Source organism: Mytilus galloprovincialis, chromosome 8 (assembly GCF_965363235.1).
Source record: "Mytilus galloprovincialis chromosome 8, xbMytGall1.hap1.1, whole genome shotgun sequence".
NCBI lineage: Eukaryota > Metazoa > Mollusca > Bivalvia > Mytilida > Mytilidae > Mytilus > Mytilus galloprovincialis.
Genome location: NC_134845.1, coordinates 39,135,888 through 39,163,348, shown reverse-complemented (window position 1 = coordinate 39,163,348; position 27,461 = coordinate 39,135,888). Strand labels below are relative to the sequence as shown.

Genomic DNA, 27,461 nt, shown 5'->3' with positions numbered 1-27,461 from the left:
GGGGGTCAAAATACCATGGCTTAGTAAAATTTTCAAAATATCTTTTCCAGTATATTAAATACATGCAAACTACTTATTGGAGTATGATTACTATGTTGAGGAATTAGAATAGATTGAATTTTTGAAATTTAAGGTCTAAAGTAGGGGGTTCAATATACCGCAGGGGGGTCAAAATACCATGGCTAAGTAAAATTTTCAAAATATCTTTTCCAGTATGTTAAATACATGCAAACTACTTATTGGAGTATGATTACTATGTTGAGGAATTAGAATAGATTGAATTTTTGAAATTCAAGGTCTATAGTAGGGGGTTCAATATACCGCAGGGGGGTCAAAATACCATGGCTAAGTAAAATTTTCAAAATATCTTTTCCAGTATGTTAAATACATGCAAACTACTTATTGGAGTATGATTACTATGTTAAGGAATAAGAATAGCTTGAAATTTTGAAATTCAAGGTCTATAGTAGGGGGTTCAATATACTGCAGGGGGGTCAAAATACCATGGCTAAGTAAAATTTTTCAAAATATCTTTTCCAGTATGTTAAATACATGCTAACTACTTATTGGAGTATGATTACTATGTTAAGGAATTAGAATAGCTTGAATTTTTGAAATTCAAGGTCTATGGTAGGGGGTTCAATATACTGCAGTGGGGTCAAAATACCATGGCTAAGTAAAATTTTCAAAAAATGTATATTGAACCCCCTACTATAGACCTTGAATTTCAAAAATTCTAGCTATTCTAGCTCTTTAACATAGTTATAATACTCCAATAAGTAGTTTGTATGCATTAAATATGCTGGAAAAGATATTTTGAAAATTTTACTTTGCCACTGTATTTTGACCCCCCTGCTGTATATTGAACCCCCTACTATAGACCTTCAATTTCAAAAATTCTAGCTTAACATTGTAATAATACTCCAATGAGTAGTGTGTATGTATTTAATATGCTGGAAAAGATATTTTGAAAATTTTACTTAGCCATGGTATTTTGACCCCCCTGCGGTATATTGAACCCCCTACAATAGACCTTGAATTTCAAAAATTCAATCTATTCTAACTCCTGAAGTTAGTTATAATACTCCAATAAGTAGTTTGTATGTATCAAATATGCTGGAAAATATATTTTAAAAATTTTACTTAGCCATGGTATTTTGACCCCCCTGTGGTATATTGAACCCCCTACAAAAGACCTTGAATTTCAAAAATTCAATCTATTCTAACTCCTGAAGATAGTTATAATACTCTAATAAGTAGTTTGTATCTATCAAATATGCTGGAAAATATATTTTAAAAATTTTACTTAGCCATGGTATTTTGACCCCCCTGCGGTATATTGAACCCCCTACTATAGACCTTGAATTTCAAGAATTCTAGCTATTCTAGCTCTGTAACATAGTTATAATACTCCAATGAGTAGTTTGTATGTATTAAATATGCTGGAAAATATATTTTAAAATTTTTACTTAGCCATGGTATTTTGACCCCCCTGCGGTATATTGAACCCCCTACTATAGACCTTGAATTTCAAAAATTCTAGCTATTCTAGCTCTTTAACATAGTTATAATACTCCAATAAGTAGTTTGTATGCATTAAATATGCTGGAAAAGATATTTTGAAAATTTTACTTTGCCACGGTATTTTGACCCCCCTGCTGCATATTGAACCCCCTACTATAGACCTTAAATTTCAAAAATTCTAGCTTTTCTAACTCCTTAACATTGTTATAATACTCCAATGAGTAGTTTGTATGTATTAAATATGCTGGAAAAGATATTTTGAAAATTTTACTTAGCCATGGTATTTTGACCCCCCTGCGGTATATTGAACCCCCTACAATAGACCTTGAATTCCAAAAATTCAATCTATTCTAACTCCTAAAGATAGTTATAATACACCAATAAGTAGTTTGTATGTATTAAATATCTGGAAAATATATTTTAAAAATTTTACTTAGCCATGGTATATTGACCCCCCTGCGGTATATTGAACCCCCTACTATAGACCTTGAATTTCAAAAATTCTAGCTTTTCTAAATCCTTAACATGGTTATAATACATGTACTCCAATAAGTAGTTTGTATGCATTAAATATGCTGGAAAAGATATTTTGAAAATTTTACTTTGCCACGGTATTTTGACCCCCCTGCTGCATATTGAACCCCCTACTATAGACCTTAAATTTCAAAAATTCTAGCTTTTCTAACTCCTTAACATTGTTATAATACTCCAATGAGTAGTTTGTATGTATTAAATATGCTGGAAAAGATATTTTGAAAATTTTACTTAGCCATGGTATTTTGACCCCCCTGCGGTATATTGAACCCTCTACTATAGACCTTGAATTTCAAAAATTATAGCTATTCTAGCTCTTTAACATAGTTATAATACTCCAATGAGTAGTTTGTATGTATTAAATATGCTGGAAAAGATATTTTGAAAATTTTACTTAGCCATGGTATTTTGACCCCCCTGCGGTATATTGAACCCCCTACTATAGACCTTCAATTTCAAAAATTCTAGCTATTCTAACTCCTTAACATGGTTATAATACTCCAATGAGTAGTTTGTATGTATTAAATATGCTGGAAAAGATATTTTGAAAATTTTTCTTAGCCATGGTATTTTGACCCCCCTGCGGTATATTGAACCCCCTACTATAGACCTTAAATTTCAAAAATTCTAGCTTTTCTAACTCCTTAACATTGTTATAATACTCCAATGAGTAGTTTGTATGTATTAAATATGCTGGAAAAGATATTTTGAAAATTTTACTTAGCCATGGTATTTTGACCCCCCTGCAGTATATTGAACCCCCTACAATAGACCTTGAATTTCAAAAATTCAATCTATTCTAACTCCTAAAGATAGTTATAATACACCAATAAGTAGTTTGTATGTATTAAATATCTGGAAAATATATTTTAAAAATTTTACTTAGCCATGGTATATTGACCCCCCTGCGGTATATTGAACCCCCTACTATAGACCTTGAATTTCAAAAATTCTAGCTTTTCTAAATCCTTAACATGGTTATAATACTCCAATGAGTAGTTTGTATGTATTAAATATGCTGGAAAAGATATTTTGAAAATTTTACCTTGCCATGGTATTTTGACCCCCCTGCGGTATATTGAAACCCCTACTATAGACCTTGAATTTCAAAAATTCAATCTATTCTAACTCCTGAAGATAGTTATAATACTCCAATAAGTAGTTTGTATGTATTAAATATGCTGGAAAATATATTTTGAAAATTTTACTTAGCTATGGTCTTTTGACCCCCTGCGGTATATTGAACCCCCTACTATAGACCTTGAATTTCAAAAATTATAGCTATTCTAGCTCTTTAACATAGTTATAATACTCCAATGAGTAGTTTGTATGTATTAAATATGCTGGAAAAGATATTTTGAAAATTTTACTTAGCCATGGTATTTGACCCCCCTGCGGTATATTGAACCCCCTACTATAGACCTTCAATTTCAAAAATTCTAGCTATTCTAACTCCTTAACATGGTTATAATACTCCAATGAGTAGTTTGTATGTATTAAATATGCTGGAAAAGATATTTTGAAAATTTTTCTTAGCCATGGTATTTTGACCCCCCTGCGGTATATTGAACCCCCTACTATAGACCTTAAATTTCAAAAATTCTAGCTATTCTAACTCCTTAACATGGTTATAATACTCCAATGAGTAGTTTGTATGTATTAAATATGCTGGAAAAGATATTTTGAAAATTTTACTTAGACATGGTATATGACCCCCCTGCAGTATATTGAACCCCCTACTATAGACCTTAAATTTCAAACATTCTATCTATTCTAACTCCTTAAGATGGTTATAATACTCCAATGAGTAGTTTGTATGTATTAAATATGCTGGAAAAGATATTTTGAAAAATTTTACTTAGCCATGGTATTTTGACCCCCCTGCGGTATATTGAACCCCCTACAATAGACCTTGAATTTCAAAAATTCAATCTATTCTAACTCCTAAAGATAGTTATAATACTCCAATAAGTAGTTTGTATGTATTAAATATGCTGGAAAATATATTTTAAAAATTTTACTTAGCCATGGTATTTTGACCCCCCTGCTGCATATTGAACCCCCTACTATAGACCTTGAATTTCAAAAATTCTAGCTTTTCTAACTCCTTAACATGGTTATAATACTCCAATGAGTAGTTTGTATGTATTAAATATGCTGGAAAAGATATTTTGAAAATTTTACCTTGCCATGGTATTTTGACCCCCCTGCGGTATATTGAAACCCCTACTATAGACCTTGAATTTCAAAAATTCAATCTATTCTAACTTCTAAAGATAGTTATAATACTCCAATAAGTAGTTTGTATGTATTAAATATGCTGGAAAATATATTTTAAAAATTTTACTTAGCCATGGTATATTGACCCCCCTGCGGTATATTGAACCCCCTACTATAGACCTTGAATTTCAAAAATTCTAGCTTTTCTAACTCCTTAACATGGTTATAATACTCCAATGAGTAGTTTGTATGTGTTAAATATGCTGGAAAAGATATTTTGACCCCCCTGTGGTATATTGAAACCCCTACTATAGACCTTGAATTTCAAAAATTCAATCTATTCTAACTCCTGAAGATAGTTATAATACTCCAATAAGTAGTTTGTATGTATTAAATATGCTGGAAAATATATTTTGAAAATTTTATTTAGCTATGGTATTTTGAGCCCCCTGCGGTATATTGAACCCCCTACTATAGACCTTCAATTTCAAAAATTCTAGCTATTCTAGCTCTTTAACATAGTTATAATACTCCAATGAGTAGTTTGTATGTATTAAATATGCTGGAAAAGATATTTTGAAAATTTTACTTAGCCATGGTATTTTGACCCCCCTGCGGTATATTGAACCCCCTACTATAGACCTTAAATTTCAAAAATTCTAGCTATTCTAACTCCTTAACATGGTTATAATACTCCAACGAGTAGTTTGTATGTATTAAATATGCTGGAAAAGATATTTTGAAAATTTTTCTTAGCCATGGTATTTTGACCCCCCTGCGGTATATTGAACCCCCTACTATAGACCTTAAATTTCAAAAATTCTAGCTATTCTAACTCCTTAACATGGTTATAATACTCCAATGAGTAGTTTGTATGTATTAAATATGCTGGAAAAGATATTTTGAAAATTGTACTTAGCCATGGTATTTTGACCCCCCTGCAGTATATTGAAACCCCCTACTATAGACCTTAAATTTCAAACATTCTAGCTATTCTAACTCCTTAAGATGGTTATAATACTCCAATGAGTAGTTTGTATGTATTAAATATGCTGGAAAAGATATTTTGAAAATTTTACTTAGCCATGGTATTTTGACCCCCCTGCGGTATATTGAACCCCCTACCATAGACCTCAAATTAAAAAAATTAATAGCCAATAAATTTTAAATTAGATTATCTGCAATATTATTTATCAAAAACAGGGGGGTTCAATATACCGCAGGGGGGTTCAAAATACCATATGTGAAAAATGACCCCGGGGTCAAAATACCATGCGGTATAATGACCCCGGGGTCATTTTACCGCATGGTATTTTGACCCCGGGTTCAATTTTTAGGGGGTTCAAAATACCATATGACACCGGCCATCCAACCAAGATGGCTGCCATGGCTAAATATAGGACATAGGGGTAAAATGCAGTTTTTGGCTTATAACTCAAAAATCAAAGCATTTAGAGCAAATCTGACGGAGTGAAATTGTTTATCATGTCAAGATCTATCTGCCCTGAAATTTTCAGATGGATCCGACAACCGGTTGTTGGGTTGCTGCCCCATAATTGGTAATTTTAAGAAAATTTTGACGTTTTTTGTTATTATCTTGAATATTATTATAGATAGAGATAAACTGTAAACAGCAATAATGTACAGCAAAGTAAGACCTAAAGATAAGTCAAACATGACAAAAATGGTCAGTTGACCCCCTAAGGAGTTATTGTCCTTTATAGTCAATTTTTAGCTCACCTGGCCCGAAGGGCCAAGTGAGCTTTTCCCATCACTTTGCGTCCGGCGTCCGTCGTCGTCGTCGTCGTCCGTCGTCTGTCGTCCGTCGTCGTCCGTCGTCGTTAACTTTTACAAAAATCTTCTCCTCTGAAACTACTGGGCCAAATTGAACCAAACTTGGCCACAATCATCATTGGGGTATCTAGTTTAAAAAATGTGTGGCGTGACCCGGTCAACCAACCAAGATGGCCGCCACGGCTAAAAATAGAACATAGGGGTAAAATGCAGTTTTTGGCTTATAACTCAAAAACCAAAGCATTTAGAGGAAATCTGACAGGGGTTAATATGTTTATCAGGTCAAGATCTATCTGCCCTGAAATTTTCAGATGAATCGGTCAACCCGTTGTTGGGTTCCTGCCCCTGAATTGGTCATTTTGAGGAAATTTTGCTGTTTTTGGTTATTATCTTGAATATTATTATAGATAGAGATAAACTGTAAACAGCAATAATGTTCGGCAAAGTTAGATTTACAAATAAGTCAACATGACCGAAATGGTCAGTTGACCCCTTTAGGAGTTATTGCCCTTTATAGTCAATTTTTAACCATTTTTCATAAATCTAAGTTATCTTTTACAAAAATCTTCTCCTCTGAAACTACTGGGCCAAATTAATCCAAACTTGGCCACAATCATCTTTGGGGTATCTAGTTTAAAAAATGTGTGGCGTGACCCGGTCAACCAACCAAGATGGCCGCCACAGCTAAAAATAGAACATAGGGGTAAAATGCAGTTTTTGGCTTATAACTCAAAAACCAAAGCATTTAGAGGAAATCTGACAAGGGGTAAATATGTTTATCAGGTCAAGATCTATCTGCCCTGAAATTTTCAGATGAATCGGTCAACCTGTTGTTGGGTTGCTGCCCCTGAATTGGTAATTTTGAGGAAATTTTGCCGTTTTTGGTTATTATCTTGAATATTATTATAGATAGAGATAAACTGTAAACAGCAATAATGTTCAGCAAAGTTAGATTTACAAATAAGTCAACATGACCGAAATGGTCAGTTGACCCCTTTAGGAGTTATTGCCCTTTATAGTCAATTTTTAACCATTTTTCGTAAATCTTAGTTATCTTTTACAAAAATCTTCTCCTCTGAAACTACTAGGCCAAATTAATTCAAACTTAACCACAATTATCTTTGAGGTACCTTGTTTGAAAAATGTGTCCGATGACATGGCCATCCAACCAAGATGGCCACCACGGCTAAAAATAGAACAGGGGTAAAATGTAGTTTTTTGCTTATAACTCTGAAACCAAATCATTTAGAGGAAATCTGACAAGGAGTTAAATTGTTAATCAAGTCAATATATATCTGCCCTGAAATATTCAAATGAATTGGACAACCGGTTGTTGGGTTGCTGCCCTCCAATTGGTAATTTTTAAAGAAATTTTGCTGTTTTTGGTTATTATCTTGAATACTATTATAGATAGCGATAAACTGTAAACAGCGATAATGTTCATCAAAGTAAGATCTACAAATAAGTCAACATGACCGAAATGGTCAGTTGACCCCTTTAGGAGTTATTGCCCTTTATAGTCAATTTTTAACCATTTTTCGTAAATCTTAGTTATCTTTTACAAAAATCTTCTCCTCTGAAACTACCAGGCCAAATTAATTCAAACTTAACCACAATTATCTTTGAGGTACCTTGTTTGAAAAATGTGTCCGATGACCTGGCCATCCAACCAAGATGGCCACCACGGCTAAAAATAGAACAGGGGTAAAATGTAGTTTTTTGCTTATAACTCTGAAACCAAATCATTTAGAGGAAATCTGACAAGGAGTTAAATTGTTAATCAAGTCAATATATATCTGCCCTGAAATATTCAAATGAATTGGACAACCGGTTGTTGGGTTGCTGCCCTCCAATTGGTAATTTTTAAAGAAATTTTGCTGTTTTTGGTTATTATCTTGAATACTATTATAGATAGCGATAAACTGTAAACAGCGATAATGTTCATCAAAGTAAGATCTACAAATAAGTCCACATGACCTAAATGGTCAATTGACCCCTTAAGGAGTTATTGCCCTTTATAGTCAATTTTTAACAATTTTCATTAATTTGGTAAATTTATGTAAATTTTTACCAAATATTTTTCTCTGTTACTAATGGGCAAAGTTCATTATAGATATAATTGTAAGAAGCAAGAATGTTCAGTAAAGTAAGAACTTCAAACACATCACCATCACCAAAATACAATTTTGTCATGAATCCATTTGTGACTCCTTTGTTTAATATGCACATAGACCAAGGTGAGCGACACAGGCTCTTTAGAGCCTCTAGTTAACAATTTTCATAAAATTTGTAAATTTTTACTAACATTTTCCACTGAAACTACTGGGCCAAGATCATTATAGATAGAGATAATTGTAAGGAGCAAGAATGTTCAGTAAAGTAAGATGTACAAACACATCACCATCACCTAAACACAATTTTGTCATGAATCCATCTGCTTCCTTTGTTTAATATTCACATATACCAAGGTGAGCGACACAGGCTCTTTAGAGCCTCTAGTTCATAAATCTAAGTAATCTTTTACAAAAATCTTCTCCTCTGAAACTATTGGGCCAAATTAATCCAAACTTGGCCACAATCATCTTTGGGGTATCTAGTTTAAAAAATGTGTGGCGTGACCCGGTCAACCAACCAAGATGGCCGCCACGGCTAAAAATAGAACATAGGGGTAAAATGCAGTTTTTGGCTTATAACTCAAAAACCAAAGCATTTAGAGCAAATCTGATGGGGGTAAAAATGTTTATCAGGTGAAGATCTATCTGCCCTGAAATTTTCAGATGAATCGGTCAACCTGTTGTTGGGTTGCTGCCCCTGAATTGGTAATTTTGAGGAAATTTTGCCGTTTTTGGTTATTATCTTGAATATTATTATAGATAGAGATAAACTGTAAACAGCAATAATGTTCAGCAAAGTAAGATTTACAAATAAGTCAACATGACGGAAATGGTAGTTGACCCCTTTAGGAGTTATTGCCCTTTATAGTCAATTTTTAACCATTTTTCGTAAATCTTAGTTATCTTTTACAAAAATCTTCTCCTCTGAAACTACTGGGCCAAATTAATTCAAACTTGGCCACAATCATCTTTGAGGTACCTTGTTTGAAAAATGTGTCCGATGACCTGGCCATCCAACCAAGATGGCCACCACGGCTAAAAATAGAACAGGGGTAAAATGTAGTTTTTTACTTACAACTCTGAAACCAAATCATTTAGAGGAAATCTGACAAGGAGTTTAATTGTTAATCAAGTCAATATATATCTGCCTTGAAATATTCAAATGAATTGGACAACCTGTTGTTGGGTTGCTGCCCTCCAATTGGTAATTTTTAAAGAAATTTTGCTGTTTTTGGTTATTATCTTGAATACTATTATAGATAGCGATAAACTGTAAACAACGATAATGTTCATCAAAGTAAGATCTACAAATAAGTCCACATGACCTAAATGGTCAATTGACCCCTTAAAGAGTTATTGCCCTTTATAGTCAATTTTTAACAATTTTCATTAATTTGGTAAGTTTATGTAAATTTTTACCAAATATTTTTCTCTGTTACTAATGGGCAAAGTTCATTATAGATATAATTGTAAGAAGCAAGAATGTTCAGTAAAGTAAGAACTTCAAACACATCACCATCACCAAAATACAATTTTGTCATGAATCCATTTGTGTCCTTTGTTAAATATGCACATAGACCAAGGTGAGCGACACAGGCTCTTTAGAGCCTCTAGTTCATAAATCTTTGTTATCTTTTACAAAAATCTTCTCCTCTGAAACTACTGGGCCAAATTGAACTAAACTTGGCCACAACCATCATTGGGGTATTTTGTTTGAAAATTGTGTCCGGTGACCTGGCCAACCAACCAAAATGGCCGCCATGGCTAAAAATAGAACATAGGGGTAAAATGCAGTTTTTGGCTTATAACTCAAAAACCAAAGCATTTAGAGCAAATCTGACATGGGGTTAATTTGTTTATCAGGTCAAGATCTATCTGCCCTGAAATTTTCAGATGAGTTGGACAACCCATTGTTGGGTTGATGCCCCTGAATTGGTAATTTTAAGGAAATTTTGCTGTTTTGGTTATTATCTTGAATATTATTATAGATAGAGATAAACTGTAAACAGAAAAAATGTTCAGCAAAGTTAGATTTACAAATAAGTCAACATGACCTAAATGGTCAGTTGATACCTTTAGGAGTTATTGCCCTTTATAGTCAATTTTTAACCATTTTTCGTAAATCTTAGTAATCTTTTACAAAAATCTTCTCCTCTGAAACTACTGGGCCAAATTAATCCAAACTTGGCCACAATCATCTTTTGGGTATCTAGTTTAAAAAATGTGTCGGGTGACCAAGCCATCCAAACAAAATGGCTGCCACGGCTAAAAGTAGAACATAGGGGTAAAATGTCAAAAACCAAAGCATTAAGATCAAATCTGACTGTGGTTGAATTGTTTATCAGGTCAAAATCTATCTGCCCTGAAATATTCAGATGGATCAGACGACATGTTGCTAGGTTGCTGCCCCTAAATTGGTAATTTTAAGGAAATTTTGCAGTTTTTAGCTCACCTTTCCTAAAATTCTCATCAATTGGCGTCCGTCGTCGTCGTCTGTCGTCGTTAACAATTTTTCAAACATCTTCTCCTCTAATGGTCGAAATTAACACTGGTACGGTGGAAAGAGACCAGTAGAATTTGTGTAGGACCGGTAGATTTTGTTAGCTGGTGGTCCGGTGGACCAGTGGAAATTTGATGATAAAAATCACTAATTGCATCGTAATCTCAGATTGTTTACACCAAAAATTACCTGTGAAATTAATTACTATTTCTGTAACAATTTGGAAGGAGTTAATCCACCGCATAAAAAAATTAAATAAGTGACATTCAAAACTTAAGGAAGATCAGAATTAAGTTATGAAATTGACAAAGGAAAACGTCCTAAAAAATCCTGAGTAAAAGATTGCGAACATTTCTGGACAGCATTCCAGACCCAGTCAGGCACCCTATGGTCATTGTGAGGATTGTGTGGAAGACAATGTTGACATTTTTCTGTCCTTGATCCTAATTTTGATAAAGAAAATCATTGAGATTATAAAAGCCTTTATCAAAATCAGAATCAAGACTCTCTCTTTTTATGTAAAATAAAGCATGAAAATAAAATTAAACATCTATCATTTATATTAGTGTTTGTCAAATGAATGTCATTTATGCAGGACCAATAGATTTGGAGCTGGGCCAGTAGATTAACAGTCCACTGGTCCGACTGGCCAGTACACAAAAAGCTTAAATTCGACACCTGTATACAGATCAAGTTTGATTTTTGATGGTGTCACTTTTACTGTTCTAGAGTTATGCCCCTTTACAAATTGAAAAATGGTAGTTTCTGTTCTCCAACTTAAGTTAACCTCAACCAAATGTTTTGAAACTTATACATAATATTTATTACTACAAAACTCAGATCAGTAACACATTTTGGTAGCATCACTTTTGCTGTTCTTCAGTAATGTCCCTTTATAACTTTATATGATATACAAGTGGGGGCATCACCTGTGGAGCATGGACACATTCCCCATTTATTATGCCCCATTTATGGGCATTATGTTTCCTGGTGTGTGCGTCTGGTTGTCCATCCATCAGTCCATTCATTAGTTGGTTGGTTGGTCGGTTCGTCCATTCATTAGTTGGTTTGTTGGTCGGTTCGTCCATTCATTAGTTGGTTGGTTGGTCGGTTCGTCCATTCGTTCTTCCGTCTGTCCATGTTCCCTATGATATGATCTTTCTAATTTTAATGCCAAATTAGAGTTTTTACCCAAATTTCAGGGTCCACTGAACAAAGAAAATGATAGTGTGGATGGGGCATTCGTGTACTAGGAACACATTCTTGTTTTCTTAATGTTTCCTTGTTTTTATTTAGATAACTCAACTGAAACATTCTGGGAGAGTGGAGACGAGGACAGGAATAAAACTAAATCAGTTACCATCACATGTTTTATGAAGGCCTTCCCAAAAGTAATCTATATTCACATAGACAACACCAGAGATTTAGCAGTAAGTACGAATGGAAAATGGATATGGTATAGAAATTTATGACACAAAGCAAAGGATACAGATATTTTTTTTTAATTTAAAGTCAGACAACCACCATATGTTTGTTGAAGGTTTGAGTGGAAGGCAATTTGAAATCTGTGATATCATAGAGCTCACAAGTTTGTATCTTTTCTCCCTATTTATAGAAATTATGCAAAGTATTTTTATGCCCCACCTATGATAGTAGAGGGGCATTATGTTTTCTGGTCTGTGCGTCCGTTCGTTCATCCGTCCGTTCTTTGGTCTGTCAATCCCGCTTCAGGTTTAAGTTTTTGGTCGAGGTAGTTTTTGATGAAGTTGAAGTCCAATCAACTTGAAACTTATTTTGCTTTAGGACACCTCAAAATCATTTAGATAAAAAATATACAATGGTACAATACCTTTAGTAAATTTTAACAATTTTCTGAAAGCATCATTGAAAGTTAATACTGGTTAAAGAGAATTATCAGAAACACAGAGCTAACATACATACCTACAAACAAATGAACAAAATCATCACTGAACTCACTCTGTTATAGTGGATTTAATTACAGAGATATACAATGAAAGTATTATTGGAATATTATGGCACATAAAGATGTCCTTTAATTTTGTATAAATCACTTCAAATATAATGGCCAAAAGATGCCAAAGGGATATTGAAGTCATAATTTAAAAACAAACTGACAATGCCATGGCAACAAATGAAAAATGACGAAAATGCAGCAATAGTTTGCTATATGGAAAATTACATACAGAGCAACACTTACCCCACTAAAGCCCAAGAGGATTTCAGATGCTCCAAATGAGTATGCATTTCATCATCCAGTTGTTTAGTTAAAGTCACATACTTGCACTAGTTATATAATTACAGATATCAGTATTTTGATATTAAATTTATATCATTTTATGATTAATTTTACATTTTGATTATACTCCATTGCCAGGTAATGTAAAATACTTTGTAACTGACTAAGACATTTATTAAAAACTGTAAATATTATGGATTTGTGTTGGAATGATAAATCTTATTTCTTAGCCAACACTCTTTAATCTTATGGTTTTATGAATATATTTAAGGAATGACTGTAATATTTTTTCTGTCTATGAAGAAATAACATAAAAAATGTGGTGCACAGTTTTTAGACAGAAATAATTTCAGTCATTTCTTATAATTTAATTCCTAATTCCATTTTTAACCGTAGAAAATCATGAAAAAATGTTGATGACGTCACGGTCACATGAATAAATTATGTCTATGGGCTGATAACAAAATAACTTTAGCCAATCAAAAGACGCGTTACAATTAAAAATTAAATTATATATATATATCTGAAAGAGACAGCTTATTTTCTTTTCCAGAATAAAGTAGCATCAATAACAATTAATGCAGGACCTAGTGCAGATGATTTAACAAAACTAGAACAGGTAAAGTTTGTTTTTTTATTGATATTTGCACAGAAAATTTATGTGTGCTGATAAAAAAATAAAAATCAAAAATCTGCATTCCCTTCAACAATAATGAAAGCACTAAACTTCTGTTTTCTTATAAAAACCAGATGGGAAGATTTTTTTGAAACAAAATATGCTTTGCAATTAAAAGATGTTCAAAAGTCATGTGTGCTTTTTGTGTTAATTGAAAACAAAAGTATTTATCTGTTTCAACATAAATGAAACGTTCATTACAATGTTTTAGGTTGATGTGGACACAAGATTTACAGGGTGGCTCAGTTGTCACATACCAGAACCTAAATGTAGATGTGTCCACCTTGAATTGAAAGGTCCAGACCATAATTTGAGGGTCCGTCAGGTGAAGGTCCTTGGTGAGATGGAAGGGGAGAATATTTACCTCTCTGTAAAGAAGAGTGCATTAGATTTACAACAGGAGAACTGTGAGACTGAGACACTTAGGGTTTTCAGAATGCTGACATCACAGGTATTTATATCATTCCTTATAGAAGACAGTTTTACCAAGTGAAATTTTTGTATCAAAGTACAAGAATTCTTTGATTTGAAAACAAAATTAATGCAAACAACGAAACAAAGAAAAAAAAATTGTAAAAGATGTGCTGTACTCAACAAATAGATATATTCATAATGCTTAAGACCTTTCTGAAGGCTTTTTCAATAGTGGTTTTAAATAATGTTAAAATGAAACCAAGTGTCACAAAAATTCCCCATAAAACTTAGGACTATTTCAGTGTAAACTGTTTAGAATTTAATATTTACAATATACATGGTGTGGATTGTTACTGTATTGATATTTTTTGGGGGGTTACAGATGTACACTGTAAAACTCTACATTTTTTTCTAGAAGAATACACATCAATAACATTTCAGAGTGCACCAAATTGATAAATTGATAAAAAAAAAACACACATTATATCACAGAAACAGTTAAATATCTATTATTATATTTTTAGGTATTTGGAAAACTAATAGTTGACAAAGAAGCTGACAGTGAAGAAAGGAAGAAATCATTAGAACCTGCAGACAGTATGGATGGTGACCATGACCTCAAAGAACACATGGTGGGAATACTGTTCTCTAGAAGTAAACTGTCACACCTACAGAAACAGGTATGATAATGATCTCAATGAGTACTTCAAACAAAAACACTTTTCTAAATCAGAAAAAAAACCAATATTAAAATATTCAACAAACTGATGACAACAGTATGAAGTAAAACAACACAAATACTGATATCTGTGGAAAATTCAAAACAGAAACCAAATGGCAAAATCAAAAGCTCAAACACATCAACTGAATTGATAACAACTGTCATATTCCTTACTTGGTACAGACATGTTCTTATGTAGAAAAGGGTTTTATAGCTATCTTAACCTCTCACAACAAAATACTATAAATGGCTGAATCAGCTGCAACAGTGAAAGTTAATTTTATTGTTTAATATAGTTTTAACTTTCTATTAATAATTGTTAAAGCAGATATTTATTCAAAATTCAAATATCTTATCTTTTATAAACATGATCTTCTTTTACTCGAAAGGTTTGCTCACACATAGTACAAGGAATAAGAAAGGAGACCTCAAAGATAAGAGAAGAATGGGAGAGCTCACTGACTGGTAAAACTCCTACACTTTCTGAAAACAGGTATGTTAGTGTAACAGTGTTAAAACAGTTTTCTAATTATTTATTACACATATCTCACTATTATGGAGAGGAATCTGGTAAATTAAAACATGTTAAATCAATAGTTCTTATCTCCATGATAAAATTGACTTCTTTCTAAGTTAAGGTTTAATTTATATAAAAGCATGTTAAAGCTATGAATTGGTAAAAATTTGATCAATCCTTGGATATTATTGGAATTCTTATTGAATAAAATATATTCTCATAAACAGTTTTGTATGTAAAAAGGTTTTATATAAGCAGTTATATTTTTTCACCCCAAACCATAAACCCAAATACTTTTATAGATATGAACGTACTAAGAAGTTTATGTTTATATTTGAGATTTAAATGTATGTGCATAACTTAATTAAATGTTTCATTTGACAGTGACCAGGATGCCTATTGTTTTGAGCTGTTATCCATGGTATTAGCTTTAAGTGGTTCAGGAGTAGGAAGAACCTATCTGGCACAACAGTATCCCCTGTTACAGGATCTGTTCAGCTTGTTACACACCGGAACTCCTAGGATACAGAGACAAGTAAGTGAAAACAAAATTTGTATTTGTATTTCGTATATTGAAATAAAAAAAAGTTAAATGTTGTTTTAACCGGTAACTGAAAAGTAATATCAACAAATAATAACAGCACACTCCCCTTTCAATATCAGACATGGTATCATAACCATACTCTGATAATATTGACAGCTTTATCATAAAAACAAACATTCTGAACTGTGTATTGGACTTCAAGATTTGATATTCAAGGTCAAAATAAATAGTAAAAGGAATGGGAAAGCAGCTTTTATGAGATATCTTATGACACATGACACAGGTAAAATATGTAAATTTCATATAATCAAATAAAAAAACAAAACAAAACTGAAAGAGGGTTACCAAATTAGGGTCAAAAGACTAAGAAGTATGCTGTAAATTCAGAAATTATTGGGATTTTTGAAGAATGGACAAAAATGCATGGTTAATTAATGCCATTGAAGAAAAAAAATATGTATCAAATTCAGAATGTGAGTTCTTAATTTTGTGATAATCACCCAGTAGCATTATTAGAATTAATAAAAACTTTTCAATGATTTCAAATGAGATAGTTTAATGAATCACTACCAGTACAGACTTCATTAAATGGATTATGTAAAAAAACTGTGGCAGATAACAAAATATCTTCAATATTTCAGGTTATATCAGTCTTGCGTAGAGTCTTGCCAGAAGCCAAACCACTTACCTTAGCCAGTATTCTGTCTGTCCCTAACCTTCCCCCATCAGAGTATAGTATTGTTAGTCTGGCTAGTAGGGAAGATGAGAACGAGGTCTATGATGTCAACAAACCAGGAATCCTAGATGTTTTACTGGCTTGTATCGGTAAAGCTTTGACTGTCCAGACCAAGATCAAAGCCAGTGGTCCACAGAAAGGGGTGACTAGTATGACCTTGTCTGAATGTCAACTAGATAGTAAATCTGCAAGGTAAATTACATCTTATTTTTGTTTTGTCCACCATTTCAGGACATCATAGAATCTCCCATGAACTTTTTACTTACAACTTCATGATATCAAATTTCACATTTTGCATTGGAGCTCTTCAATTTAACAGTTTTAATTCTGCAAATCAGAGAAATTTTAGAGTAATTTCTATCTCATGGTTAGTTTGTTCATCAAATATGATAGTTTTACCTTGAGAATAAGGGATTTACCTTGAGAATAAGGGATTGTTAAGCCATGGAATTTATAACAAATAGACATAATGAATTCACACCGAAATACATATTAAATAGATAAACAAATAATATGGGGGTATATGCAATGACACAAAATCAGATCAGCAAACACAAAATGAAAAGCAAGTATATTTTATGGAGAAAACAACTTCAGAATGAAGCCATGTAGAGTGGGGTGCTCATTTTCGCCGGGGACACAATTTCGCTGTTTAAGGATTTTGAGGTGTAAAAACTTCAAAGGATGGCTGAAATGGAAGAAATGTACCCGTAAATTATATTTTTATAACAAATATAATATTTTTTTAGATTGAGACAAAATTGTGGCTCCTACCGAAAATGACCGAAAAACGGACAACGATTTTCGGACAATTTCCTGAATAAAAAACACGATTTCAAAGAAGTATTTCTAAGTAAATATTTGACTGAATGCCCTAATTTTGAATTCTTTATACCTTTGAAAGTCTGCTATTCATCTATAATTCAATTGATTTGATAAAAATTGTTAAAAGCTGCGGTTATTTGGTTTTAAATAGATGTGTAAAAACGGCGAATATGTGTCCCCCATTGACAAAATACGGGAAATTTCAAACACCCTTTAATTTAACTTTTCAGATGATTTTCTTAAAACAAACAGGTTTTCAAGCTTAAGTATATTTTGCATTTGAAGTTATCTTCATATAGAAATATCAGTATACTTCAAAAACATTTAGACCTGAACATAAACTGTAGAAAACATGGAAAGATGTGGTGAAAATGAGCAGCCCACTCTACAAAACATGAAATTCATAAAATTATGTTTTATAGTTCTACTGGATCAAGATGGTGGATGAGAGGGAAGATGGATTCCGCCATGGCAAATAAGATTATCAGTCTTATACAGGATATGGCTTCTGTAAGATCATTATTCACTGTTTTATTTTCCAAGGGTAGACTAATTGTTTGTAATAATGTGGTACTTGTGACATACTTAGTAATAGTGAAAATCTGCAATTTTTGAAAGGATTCATTTGAACTTAATTCAAATTTTATGTGAAAGTTTTAACTGGAGTTTATTACAAAAGGAGTAGGTCCAGTAAGACCCCTATTTGGCCCCAAAATATAGCAGTTTTACAAAATTGTTAAAATGTAAACTTTTAGTTATTTATTGGACAGTAGAATGCTTCTGCTACATAAATATGGGCTGTTTTTGACAATACAATGCACATATTTCGGATACTAGCACCATTAAGTCATGCTAAATTACTGAAATCTTCACAATTCTAGCATTTTAGTTAAATTTTAGATGGTTTTCGTGTAAAACAAAAGTGGCCGCATTCGTGTTCATCCCTTATATTGAAATGTTAGTTGTATTTTATGATAAAACATAACATATATAATGGTTTAGGATGACCACGGATGCGGCCACTTTCAATTTTGACAAAAAACATCTGAAAAGTGACATTTTTCTGCATATTTGGTAGATTTTTCATATTTGAGCTTGAATTGGATCGTTTTTGATGACTAAATCAATTAAAATCTTTCACATAAATTAATCGGTTCAATTGAAATAGACACTTTTAAAAGCGTTTAAAAAGTGGTCAAAATCTGTCGTCAGAAGAACCTGAAATTTGAGGCCAAAATCGGTCCTTACCGGACCTACTCCTTTCATGTGGGGGAATTAATGATGTAGTAGGGTTATCTTAGATTTCTGGTTATTAATGTCTTGATATGCAAATAACATTAAAGGTTTTGATTTTACTGCACCAGATGTGTATTTCAACTATAAATGTCTATTCAGTGATGCTTAATGCCAAAACAAATCGAAATTCCAAAATAAAAATGAAAAAAAATGAAAAAAAATGAATCGCTTCTTTTCTCTAAAATCAAAATATCAGCTGTGTGTACTTCATTATAAAATGATTTATTGTATTATTTCAGGGATTATTGTCAGAAACCTGGGCAACAGTTACCAAGGCAGCAGTAGCTGAAGCTATATTAGCATTGACTAAGTTGGATGAAAATGTCAGAGCTCCTCAAGCATGTGTTAAAACACCTACTGTAAGTTGTATAGGATATTTTACAAGTATTCAATGAATATTTAATTAAAATAATGAAAAGATATATTTGGTCTTTTTCTTCTTATCTTGTTATATTATTAAGTACATGTTGTTTAAAACTTCCTTTGTTTTATTAAAAATTTGACACATTTCTGTAAAGTCAGTAATTTTGGTGGTTTAATTTTGTGAATTCCTGGTTTGAGATGAAGTTATGAAAAATTTCTACCTGTAAATTTACAAAAGATTAGAATTTAGGATAAGAAAAAATAGGTAAATAAAACATTTTGAACAGATACGGCCATAGAAAAAGTAAAATTTTAATTCCATGTAAAATAAATCAATTTACATTACATACCTTGAGATTCCTAATTCAAATAGTAACTCAATCTGATTGTTTTACAGATGTGGTTGTCCTTGTCATCTCTCTGTGTACTGGACCAAGACCATGTAGAACGTTTGACCTCTGGTCAGTGGGTTAGTAGCCCTAATGGTCAACATGGTCAGCCTAGGGTAAGTAGTTCTTTAAATTTTGATACTTTTTCTAAATGAATTGATCATAACAATTTCTTGTGTAGAGTTATGGCCCTTTGAATAAAATTTTTTTGCAGAACATTAAAGCATATCATGTACCTTCTTATCTGTTTTTATTGTTGTTTTTTTTGCCTTTACTCTTGAATTATTTATAACATATCTTGCTGTTTCTGACATTTTAATATTTTAAAGGGAATCAGAATTCCACATCTGCTAATTACTGCTCTCAAAAATAAAACTGATACAGGTTTCATTGCTGCATTTTGGGAAATGTTATTATTATTGCCAAAGGAGTAGGTCCGGTAAGGACCGATTTTGGTCTTAAATTTCAGGTTCATCCGACGAAAGATTTTGACCACTTTTTAAACACTTAAGTGTCTATTTTATCTGAATTAACTAGTTTATGTGAAAGATTTTAACAGATTTAGTCATTAAACACGATCCGATTCAAGCTCAAATATGAAAAATCTACCTAATATGCCGAAAAATGTCACTTTTCAGATGGTTTTTGGTAAAAATGAAAGTGGCCGCATCCGTGTTCATCCTCAACCTATATATTTGTTATGTATTATCATAAAATACAACTTATATTTCAATATTAAGGATGAACACGAATGCGGCCACTTTCGTTTTACACGAAAACCATCTAAAATTTAACTTAAATGCTAGAATTATGAGGATTTCAGTAATTTAGCATGACTTCACTGAATGGTGCTAGTACAGGATATATGTGCATTGTATTGTCAAAAACAGCCCATATTTATGTAGCAGAAGCATTCTACTGTCCAATAAATAACTAAAGGTTTACATTTTAACAATTTTGTAAAACTGCTATATTTTTGGGCCAAAAAAAGGTCTTAATGAACCTACTCCTTTCATTTTATTTCAGCCAACCTGTGACAATCATGATGACGGAGAGACACAAGCCATCATACTATGTACAGAATGTGGTAATTTGTGTGCTGACTGTGATAGATATTTACATTTACCAAGGAAAAACAGAAATCATCAAAGACAGGTTAGTACCAGTAATGGATACCAGATTAAGGCACTTAGCTACACATTCTTTTTGCAGTTATATTAGTTTATGAAAGTTTTATCATTATTTTTTTTTCAAACTACTTTGGCATCAATATCACTGAAAAGACATTAATTGTCGAAATGTGTATCAGTTGCGGTAATACTGATAAGTTTAAAATTATTACATTATAATATCTATAAAAGAAGATAGGAGTTTTGAATGACCTTGACTGGCTTGACAGCCCTTGCACGGTTGTATCTATTAAAGAGAAGAAAATTATCTAAAAGAATTTTGAAGTGGTTAACATACACAGTGGCGGATTCAGAACATTTTATAAGGGGGGCCCGCTCCAGTCATGCTTCAGTATTCCCTATATAATCAACCAAATTTTTCCCACTGGACCCGCCTATGATACATGAACTGTTTGATTGCTGTTGAATAAACAAGAATCAAAAGACTGATCATATTTATCTTTACTATAAGTATAAGGGTAGAATTTATAAGAAAGTACCACATATTCTGTTACTTTACAGGTATTTAAGGAAGAAGAAGAAGCCATTAAAGTTGACCTCCATGAAGGATGTGGTAGGACTAAGTTATTCTGGTTGATGGCTTTAGCTGATTCCAGGACACTCAAAGCTATGGTTGAATTCAGAGAGGGTAAGATTTAATGAGCTTTATGCAGTTTAAGTTGTCACAGCATTTTTACATGCATTTTGTATCAACTGTTTTTATAGTTTTGTTGTATATACCGTTTATTAATTTTTCCAAGGCAAGATGTGGTGTGTTGGGTTGAAATTTTTATTTTTAAGCCTTGTATGAAGACTTTGCCAAAACCATGAACATACCTGCCAACTTTCACGATTTAGGCGTGCATTACACGATTTTGACCCTTTGACACGATTGCACGATCGTGATCGTGAAAAACCCTCTAAAACACGATTTTGTGAAAATCTACACGAAAAATATGATGGTTCCAGATTTTGAACTGTGTCCAAGGAAGACATTCGTGTTCAGCCAATCAAATTCTATGTTTCTCATGATCAAATTAATCAGCCAATCAAAAACGTTTTCTCTCAAGATAATTCTAACATCCTAGATTTTGAACTTGTGTTAAATTCCTCTGTTTTTTTAAATCGTGAACATGGCAAATGTTTTTTTACCTGCAAGGAGGTTCTTACACAGAATAAGAATAAAAGCATGGCTGATTGACATACTTCAATGATGCAGTACTACCATAAAGATAATAAATAGTAGTTTATTCACTAATTTATTGATATTACATACACTTGCTGTAACAAATGTTATTTATGTATTTAATTAAAATACCAAATCATTTAATGTACTATTCTTTATTTTTCACATGGAAAAAAAAAAAAAAAAACACATGAGGAATCCCTTAAATGAAGGACTTCCCTTAGTCAAGGGGTCATTTTACTTCTGTGAAAATTAAAAATTTAGATTTTTATTTAACTTAAAAATGGGAAATTCTGACATTATATTTAGAACTACTTTTCTAAATGTAGGGTCCAATTATTTTGAAAAATAAAGAAGATATACATGATATATTGGGCCAAGAACATACCAAAATTATTGGACATGTGTTAACCATATTATACCAGATAGATCATAAGATGTATAATTCTTTGGGAAAAGTTTCTTCAAATAATATGAATATGTGCTCATTTTTACTTAAAAAGTGGTTTTTAATGTCCTTACATTGAGGGGATACCCCTAGGTGTTGTTCCGAACCGGATAAAGGTCTTTCTTTGTGCATAATTTTAAATTGGAAAAGTCAACAATTATTTAATATCCTTACACATGAAATTAATTCCTGGTCTTGCAGCTACACGTTCATCTTTTCTACTGATATATAATAACTAGAATCATGAAAATAAACTATGAAAAAGGCATGTAAGCTCATCTTACAAATATGTCACTTTTTCTAGACCACAAAACAGCACACGCAAAATAGTCGTCGCAAAGAATTGTAACCTTTGAAATTGTTGTCGCGCACTAAAACCCCCATGGGCACTTTCAAAACTTGGCAGGTATGCATGAAATCAAATATCCATGAAATTATATTTTTTTCCTTAAAGGGAAACTTCGCAAAAAAATCAAAAATTCATATTATGTCCATTCTGTATAAAAATGCTCAAATTTATAAATATTAAAGTTTTATTCCGCTAGATAAGAGATCACCATCGATTTTAAATTTTGAGTATCAGTTCTTTGCGTTCCGCCATTTTGTTATCTTGTCCAAATAAAAATCATGATATGTCTATAAACCATAAAGAAACAAAACTACAGTAACCGATGTTGTCGTAATTACGTGTCGATATCTTGTCAATCGTACGGTTGTTTTATCTGACTAACTAACTTGATTCGGAAAATGTTCTTATATTTTTAATAACCATATAGTCTGTTATTTTTAAACTGTTAATATTGGAATTAGTGAAAAAGTCAAAGTTCAAATCATAAATAAGAGTTCCGTGAAAATTGTTTTCGAAAATCTAATTCGTTCATAATTCTTTAAAGTAATATACTTTATTCAAATAAATTAGGATCTTCGCTCCACTGATCACCCGCATGGCTTAAGGTATTACTCCCAAAGGTATTGTGAGGGGTGTAAGGTGACACGACCAGGTATTCAAGCGATTTCCTGTCGGGCCTGCAAGTTCATGCATCGTTTCACTTCTGTAGGTATTGATCAGTGTACACGGCCGATAACTTATAACTTTCCATTTTGAACTATCAGGTGCATGTATAATATACATCTCTGTCTTGCGTGTCCGAAAGTGATATAATATACTAGTCATTACTTAACTCATACGCTTGTTTATAAATAAAATTTCTGGTGTAAAGAATATTATTTATAAAAAAAAAAAAAAATGATAACCAAAAAAAAAAAAAAAAAAAATTGAAGATATACAAATATACGTATTTTTTCCAAGGGTTAATTTGGGGAAAATCAGAGACATATAATTGTATTATATGTCTCTGGGACAATGTAATATTTACTCGTTGTCAATAGTAAAGGACATAGTTGGATCATTCCAGAAATGTTGATTAAAAAAATGTGCGCACTTGTCGACGATTCGTTTATACGCCCGGATAGAAAGTTACGGAACTACAGCGCAATTTAAAATATATACATGTATACATTGAACATAAGAAAGAAACATACATTTTGTGCAAATTGGGGTAAAAGTGTTGTAAATAGACTAGTCCACGTATACCAACAGTATGTAATCATCCAATTCGATAGACTATTGTATACCAAAAGAAGAAGAAGAAGAAGAGGACCAATTTGATTTAAATACAGGTCGATCTATAACTTGCTTTGGTTCATCGAAGTTATGAACATAGTAAAATCACAGATTTATATATCAATTAGATTGTTCTCGAATAAAGAAAGAAATTCGTCATCACCACAACTGTTCCGACATATGCAACTGGACGTACACTAATAATCCCCGAGGGATGTGAATATTTTCTAGGAAAGCTATTGAGTATTAAAGTTTCAAATCATTTTCGGGATTTATTTTCTTTCTTGATATTCAATGACAGCAAATTTAAAGAATAAACTGCTTGTCAGATATTTGTCCGCTTTAGGGGTATTCTTGCCATTTGAACAGACTTATAATTACATTCAAAAATAGGGAAAGATGACATTAAATTCGTTGTCTTTTGTTTTTAAACATCTTTGGTCAAATAGTTATTAAGTATTATACGTTGTGAGACGAAGACTACTTTAATAAGGACGTCCCCGATAATGATTAAATTTGGTTGACGTTTTTCACACTTGATAAAGAATATCTATTCGTAATTTTTCGATTCCATTCCAAGAAGACCTTAAATTTGCTGTCAATGTTTTAAGACTTCTCAAGTACAAAAGTATTTTTTCTTTATTCGTTCATATTATATTCCGCTTCGGTAGAGTTATCTTCAGTGAGTTCCAGTTATTAATTTGTACGTGGCTTTTAAAAAGTTTAAATCTAAGTGTTCTCATTCATTTATTTGCCTAATAAAGACAAATAAAAATACTTTGGTAAAGCTATTTATAATTTCTAAGTTCTCCTTTTTATTAGACATCAATCAAGGACAAAAGGTGTAAATCATTTCAATCGGACATATGAATTAAGTTTCCCGTCTTTAACCAAAAATTGTGTATTTCTTAGTAAATTAACTTATTTGAATTCAAATAAATAATAGCACCAAACATAATTAAATAATTCCACGGCGATCAATTTTTATTTGTCACCAACTTGAATATATATTTTAAATATGTGTTTTGGATGCTCCCCTTGTCTTATAATTCACTGATCCGAATAGAAAGTCACACCTGGCAAGGTGTGCCCGAGAGGCGTGGTTAAATACCGAAGTGCAAATAACAATTTACCTTTCAACAAGCCATCTACGAGTATTGCTACAGAACCGTGAATACACACATCGTATCAACCAAGTCATAGCAGAGATAGTAAAAGGTCAATAAGAGTACACCAACATATTGTCTTTACAGATTATTGTACTTTACTTTGTTCACCTTATCAGTCCGAAAATACATTAATTAAAAATCAATTTATAACTTTTTGTGTTGTCTACAAAAATAATTCGAATATATACGTTTAACATAGAAAATTTATCTCATGAATATGTACAATTGAACGTATGTGCGTTTTATCTTCTTATTATCGGATGGTTATTAGATAAAGCATAAGTCATCGGCGCGCTTACGATTACGTTAAAATATGATTAAAAACCAAGACTTTTAATGATTGTTTTTTAAATCCCGGCATGCAAAAACCAGGAGAAAACGTCACGACCTACAGGAAGTAGTTAATATTTTTTCATTAAATATTGAATTTCTCCTTTATTACTGCACATATAGCGATAAAACTTTGTGAATATATATATTATGTCATAATGAACATATTTAAACCATAAGTAAAAAATCGTGAATTTTCCCTTTAATCCACCAAAAATTGGTACCCCCCCCCAAAAAAAAAAAGAATCCACAGTCCATTTTGATTCTTTTAAATGGGAGAGATAAGTGTTCTGATACAAAAAGAAAACTAGTCTTATTTAAATCCATTTAGGTCAAAATATGCTGGTTATTAGTAAGAAATATGTTTCTAAATAGATTTTTTTAGAACCATCTAAATAAAGTAATAAGTTGTAAAATTTCTGACAGGTAAACAGTCAACAGCCAAATCAGGTCTTGGTGTGTGTAGATTCTGCGGCACAACCAGTAATACAGGTTTACTAGCTATAGGAAATGTCTGTGTAGATCCAGAGTGTCAGGTATAATATGATTTAAAAATATTTAAAATTTTGTAATAAGTTCAAAAAATTGAACAAAATTAACTTCCATTTTCTGAGGAACATGCAAATTTTACTCTATATATGTGATCAAGAACCGCACAATAGGAATGCAGCTAAACTCCATATATATGAGATTTTGGGACTTACTTTCAAAAAAATTTGCAGTCCATATTGAATACAAACAGCTTATGGGTTTTCTGTGAGTAATTCTTTTCTCTAACAGTATTGTTAGATTTATATCTTATAATGATTCCAATGTACCGGTATACCAAATAATTGAGGTTTATACATAACACTTTTTATGCCCCACCTACGATACGATAGTAGAGGGTCATTATGTTTTCTGGTTTGTTTGTCCGTCTGTCTGTCCATTTGTTCGTTCGTTCATTCGTCCGTGCGTCTGTTCATCCTGCTTCAGGTTAAAGTTTTTGCTCAAGGTAGTTTTTGATGAAGTTGAAGTCCAATCAACTTAAAACTTATTACACATGTTCCCCATGATATGATCTTTCTAATTTAAATACCAAATTAAAGTTTTGACCCCAATTTCATGGTCCATTGAACATGGAAAATGATAGTGCAAGTGGGGCATCTATGTACTCTGAACACATTCTTGTTATGCCTAATTTATGGGCATTATGTTTTTTCGGTCTGTTCATCCATTGTCCCGCTTCAGGTTAAAGTTTTTGGTCGAGGTATTTTTTGATGAAGTTGAAGTCCAATCAACTTGAAATTTAGTACACATGTTCTCTAAAATATGATCTTTTTAATTTTAATGTCATATTAAAGTTTTGACCCCTATTTCACAGTCCACTAAACATAGAAAATGAAAGTGCAAGTGTGGCATCTGTGTACATTGGACACATTCTTGTTAAATTACTGTAATGTTATTCTATTGGTTATAGGAATATGCTAAGACAGCATGCATAAAAACATTGAAATGCGGTCATCCATGTAGAGGTATTAAAGATGAAGATCCATGCCTGCCATGTTTACATAGGTGTGGTAAACAAGATTCTCTCAAACAGGATGCAGACGACATGTGCATGATCTGCTTCACTGAAGCTCTTGAAGCTGCTCCAGCTATACAGGTATTGATATTGATATCTAAAACATTTTCGAAACAAGAATTTTTCTTGATCATTTTCTTTCAATATTGAAAATCTTTGCACAAATTTGTTATGAAGTTTGCATTCATGATATTACTGTATTAAATCTATTAAGAAGTAGAGCCTAAGAGGAGCTGATATATATATATATATATATATATATATGTGAGTCAAAGAAGACATGATTTTAATATTATCAAACAAATTACTTTCAGTAACTGTGATATGGCTTTAGTATGATAAACCCCCTGCTTTCTAAAGTGGGTAGAATATAGTAATCTTGGAAGTCTGTCTAATGATCTATTCTTCAATCATTGATTTGAGTAAAAGTAGATTGCATAGAATAAAAAATTGGAAATCATCAAATCCTGTGACTGTCATTTGAAATGTTATAGCAATAATAGAATTATTGTCATTGAAAGTTAAAATACAGTTATTCTCAGTATTT

At 32.2% G+C, this 27,461-nt stretch overlaps 1 protein-coding gene across 8 annotated transcripts in view; it reads left to right on the top strand.

Moving 5' to 3' along the window:
* The window catches only part of LOC143041899 (E3 ubiquitin-protein ligase MYCBP2-like), a 115,604-nt gene that overhangs the window by 77,197 nt on the left and 10,946 nt on the right, over positions 1 to 27,461 (top strand). For all 8 annotated transcript variants that reach the window (XM_076214033.1, XM_076214038.1, XM_076214036.1 and 5 more), the window contains 14 exons: positions 11,983 to 12,116; positions 13,497 to 13,562; positions 13,831 to 14,070; positions 14,558 to 14,713; positions 15,144 to 15,247; positions 15,656 to 15,806; positions 16,457 to 16,743; positions 17,799 to 17,886; positions 18,912 to 19,031; positions 19,433 to 19,540; positions 20,451 to 20,579; positions 21,116 to 21,242; positions 25,777 to 25,886; positions 26,810 to 26,995. In XM_076214033.1, coding sequence (XP_076070148.1) covers positions 11,983 to 12,116; positions 13,497 to 13,562; positions 13,831 to 14,070; positions 14,558 to 14,713; positions 15,144 to 15,247; positions 15,656 to 15,806; positions 16,457 to 16,743; positions 17,799 to 17,886; positions 18,912 to 19,031; positions 19,433 to 19,540; positions 20,451 to 20,579; positions 21,116 to 21,242; positions 25,777 to 25,886; positions 26,810 to 26,995 — 2,006 coding nt within the window. The remainder of the gene's footprint in view (positions 1 to 11,982; positions 12,117 to 13,496; positions 13,563 to 13,830; positions 14,071 to 14,557; positions 14,714 to 15,143; positions 15,248 to 15,655; positions 15,807 to 16,456; positions 16,744 to 17,798; positions 17,887 to 18,911; positions 19,032 to 19,432; positions 19,541 to 20,450; positions 20,580 to 21,115; positions 21,243 to 25,776; positions 25,887 to 26,809; positions 26,996 to 27,461) is intronic.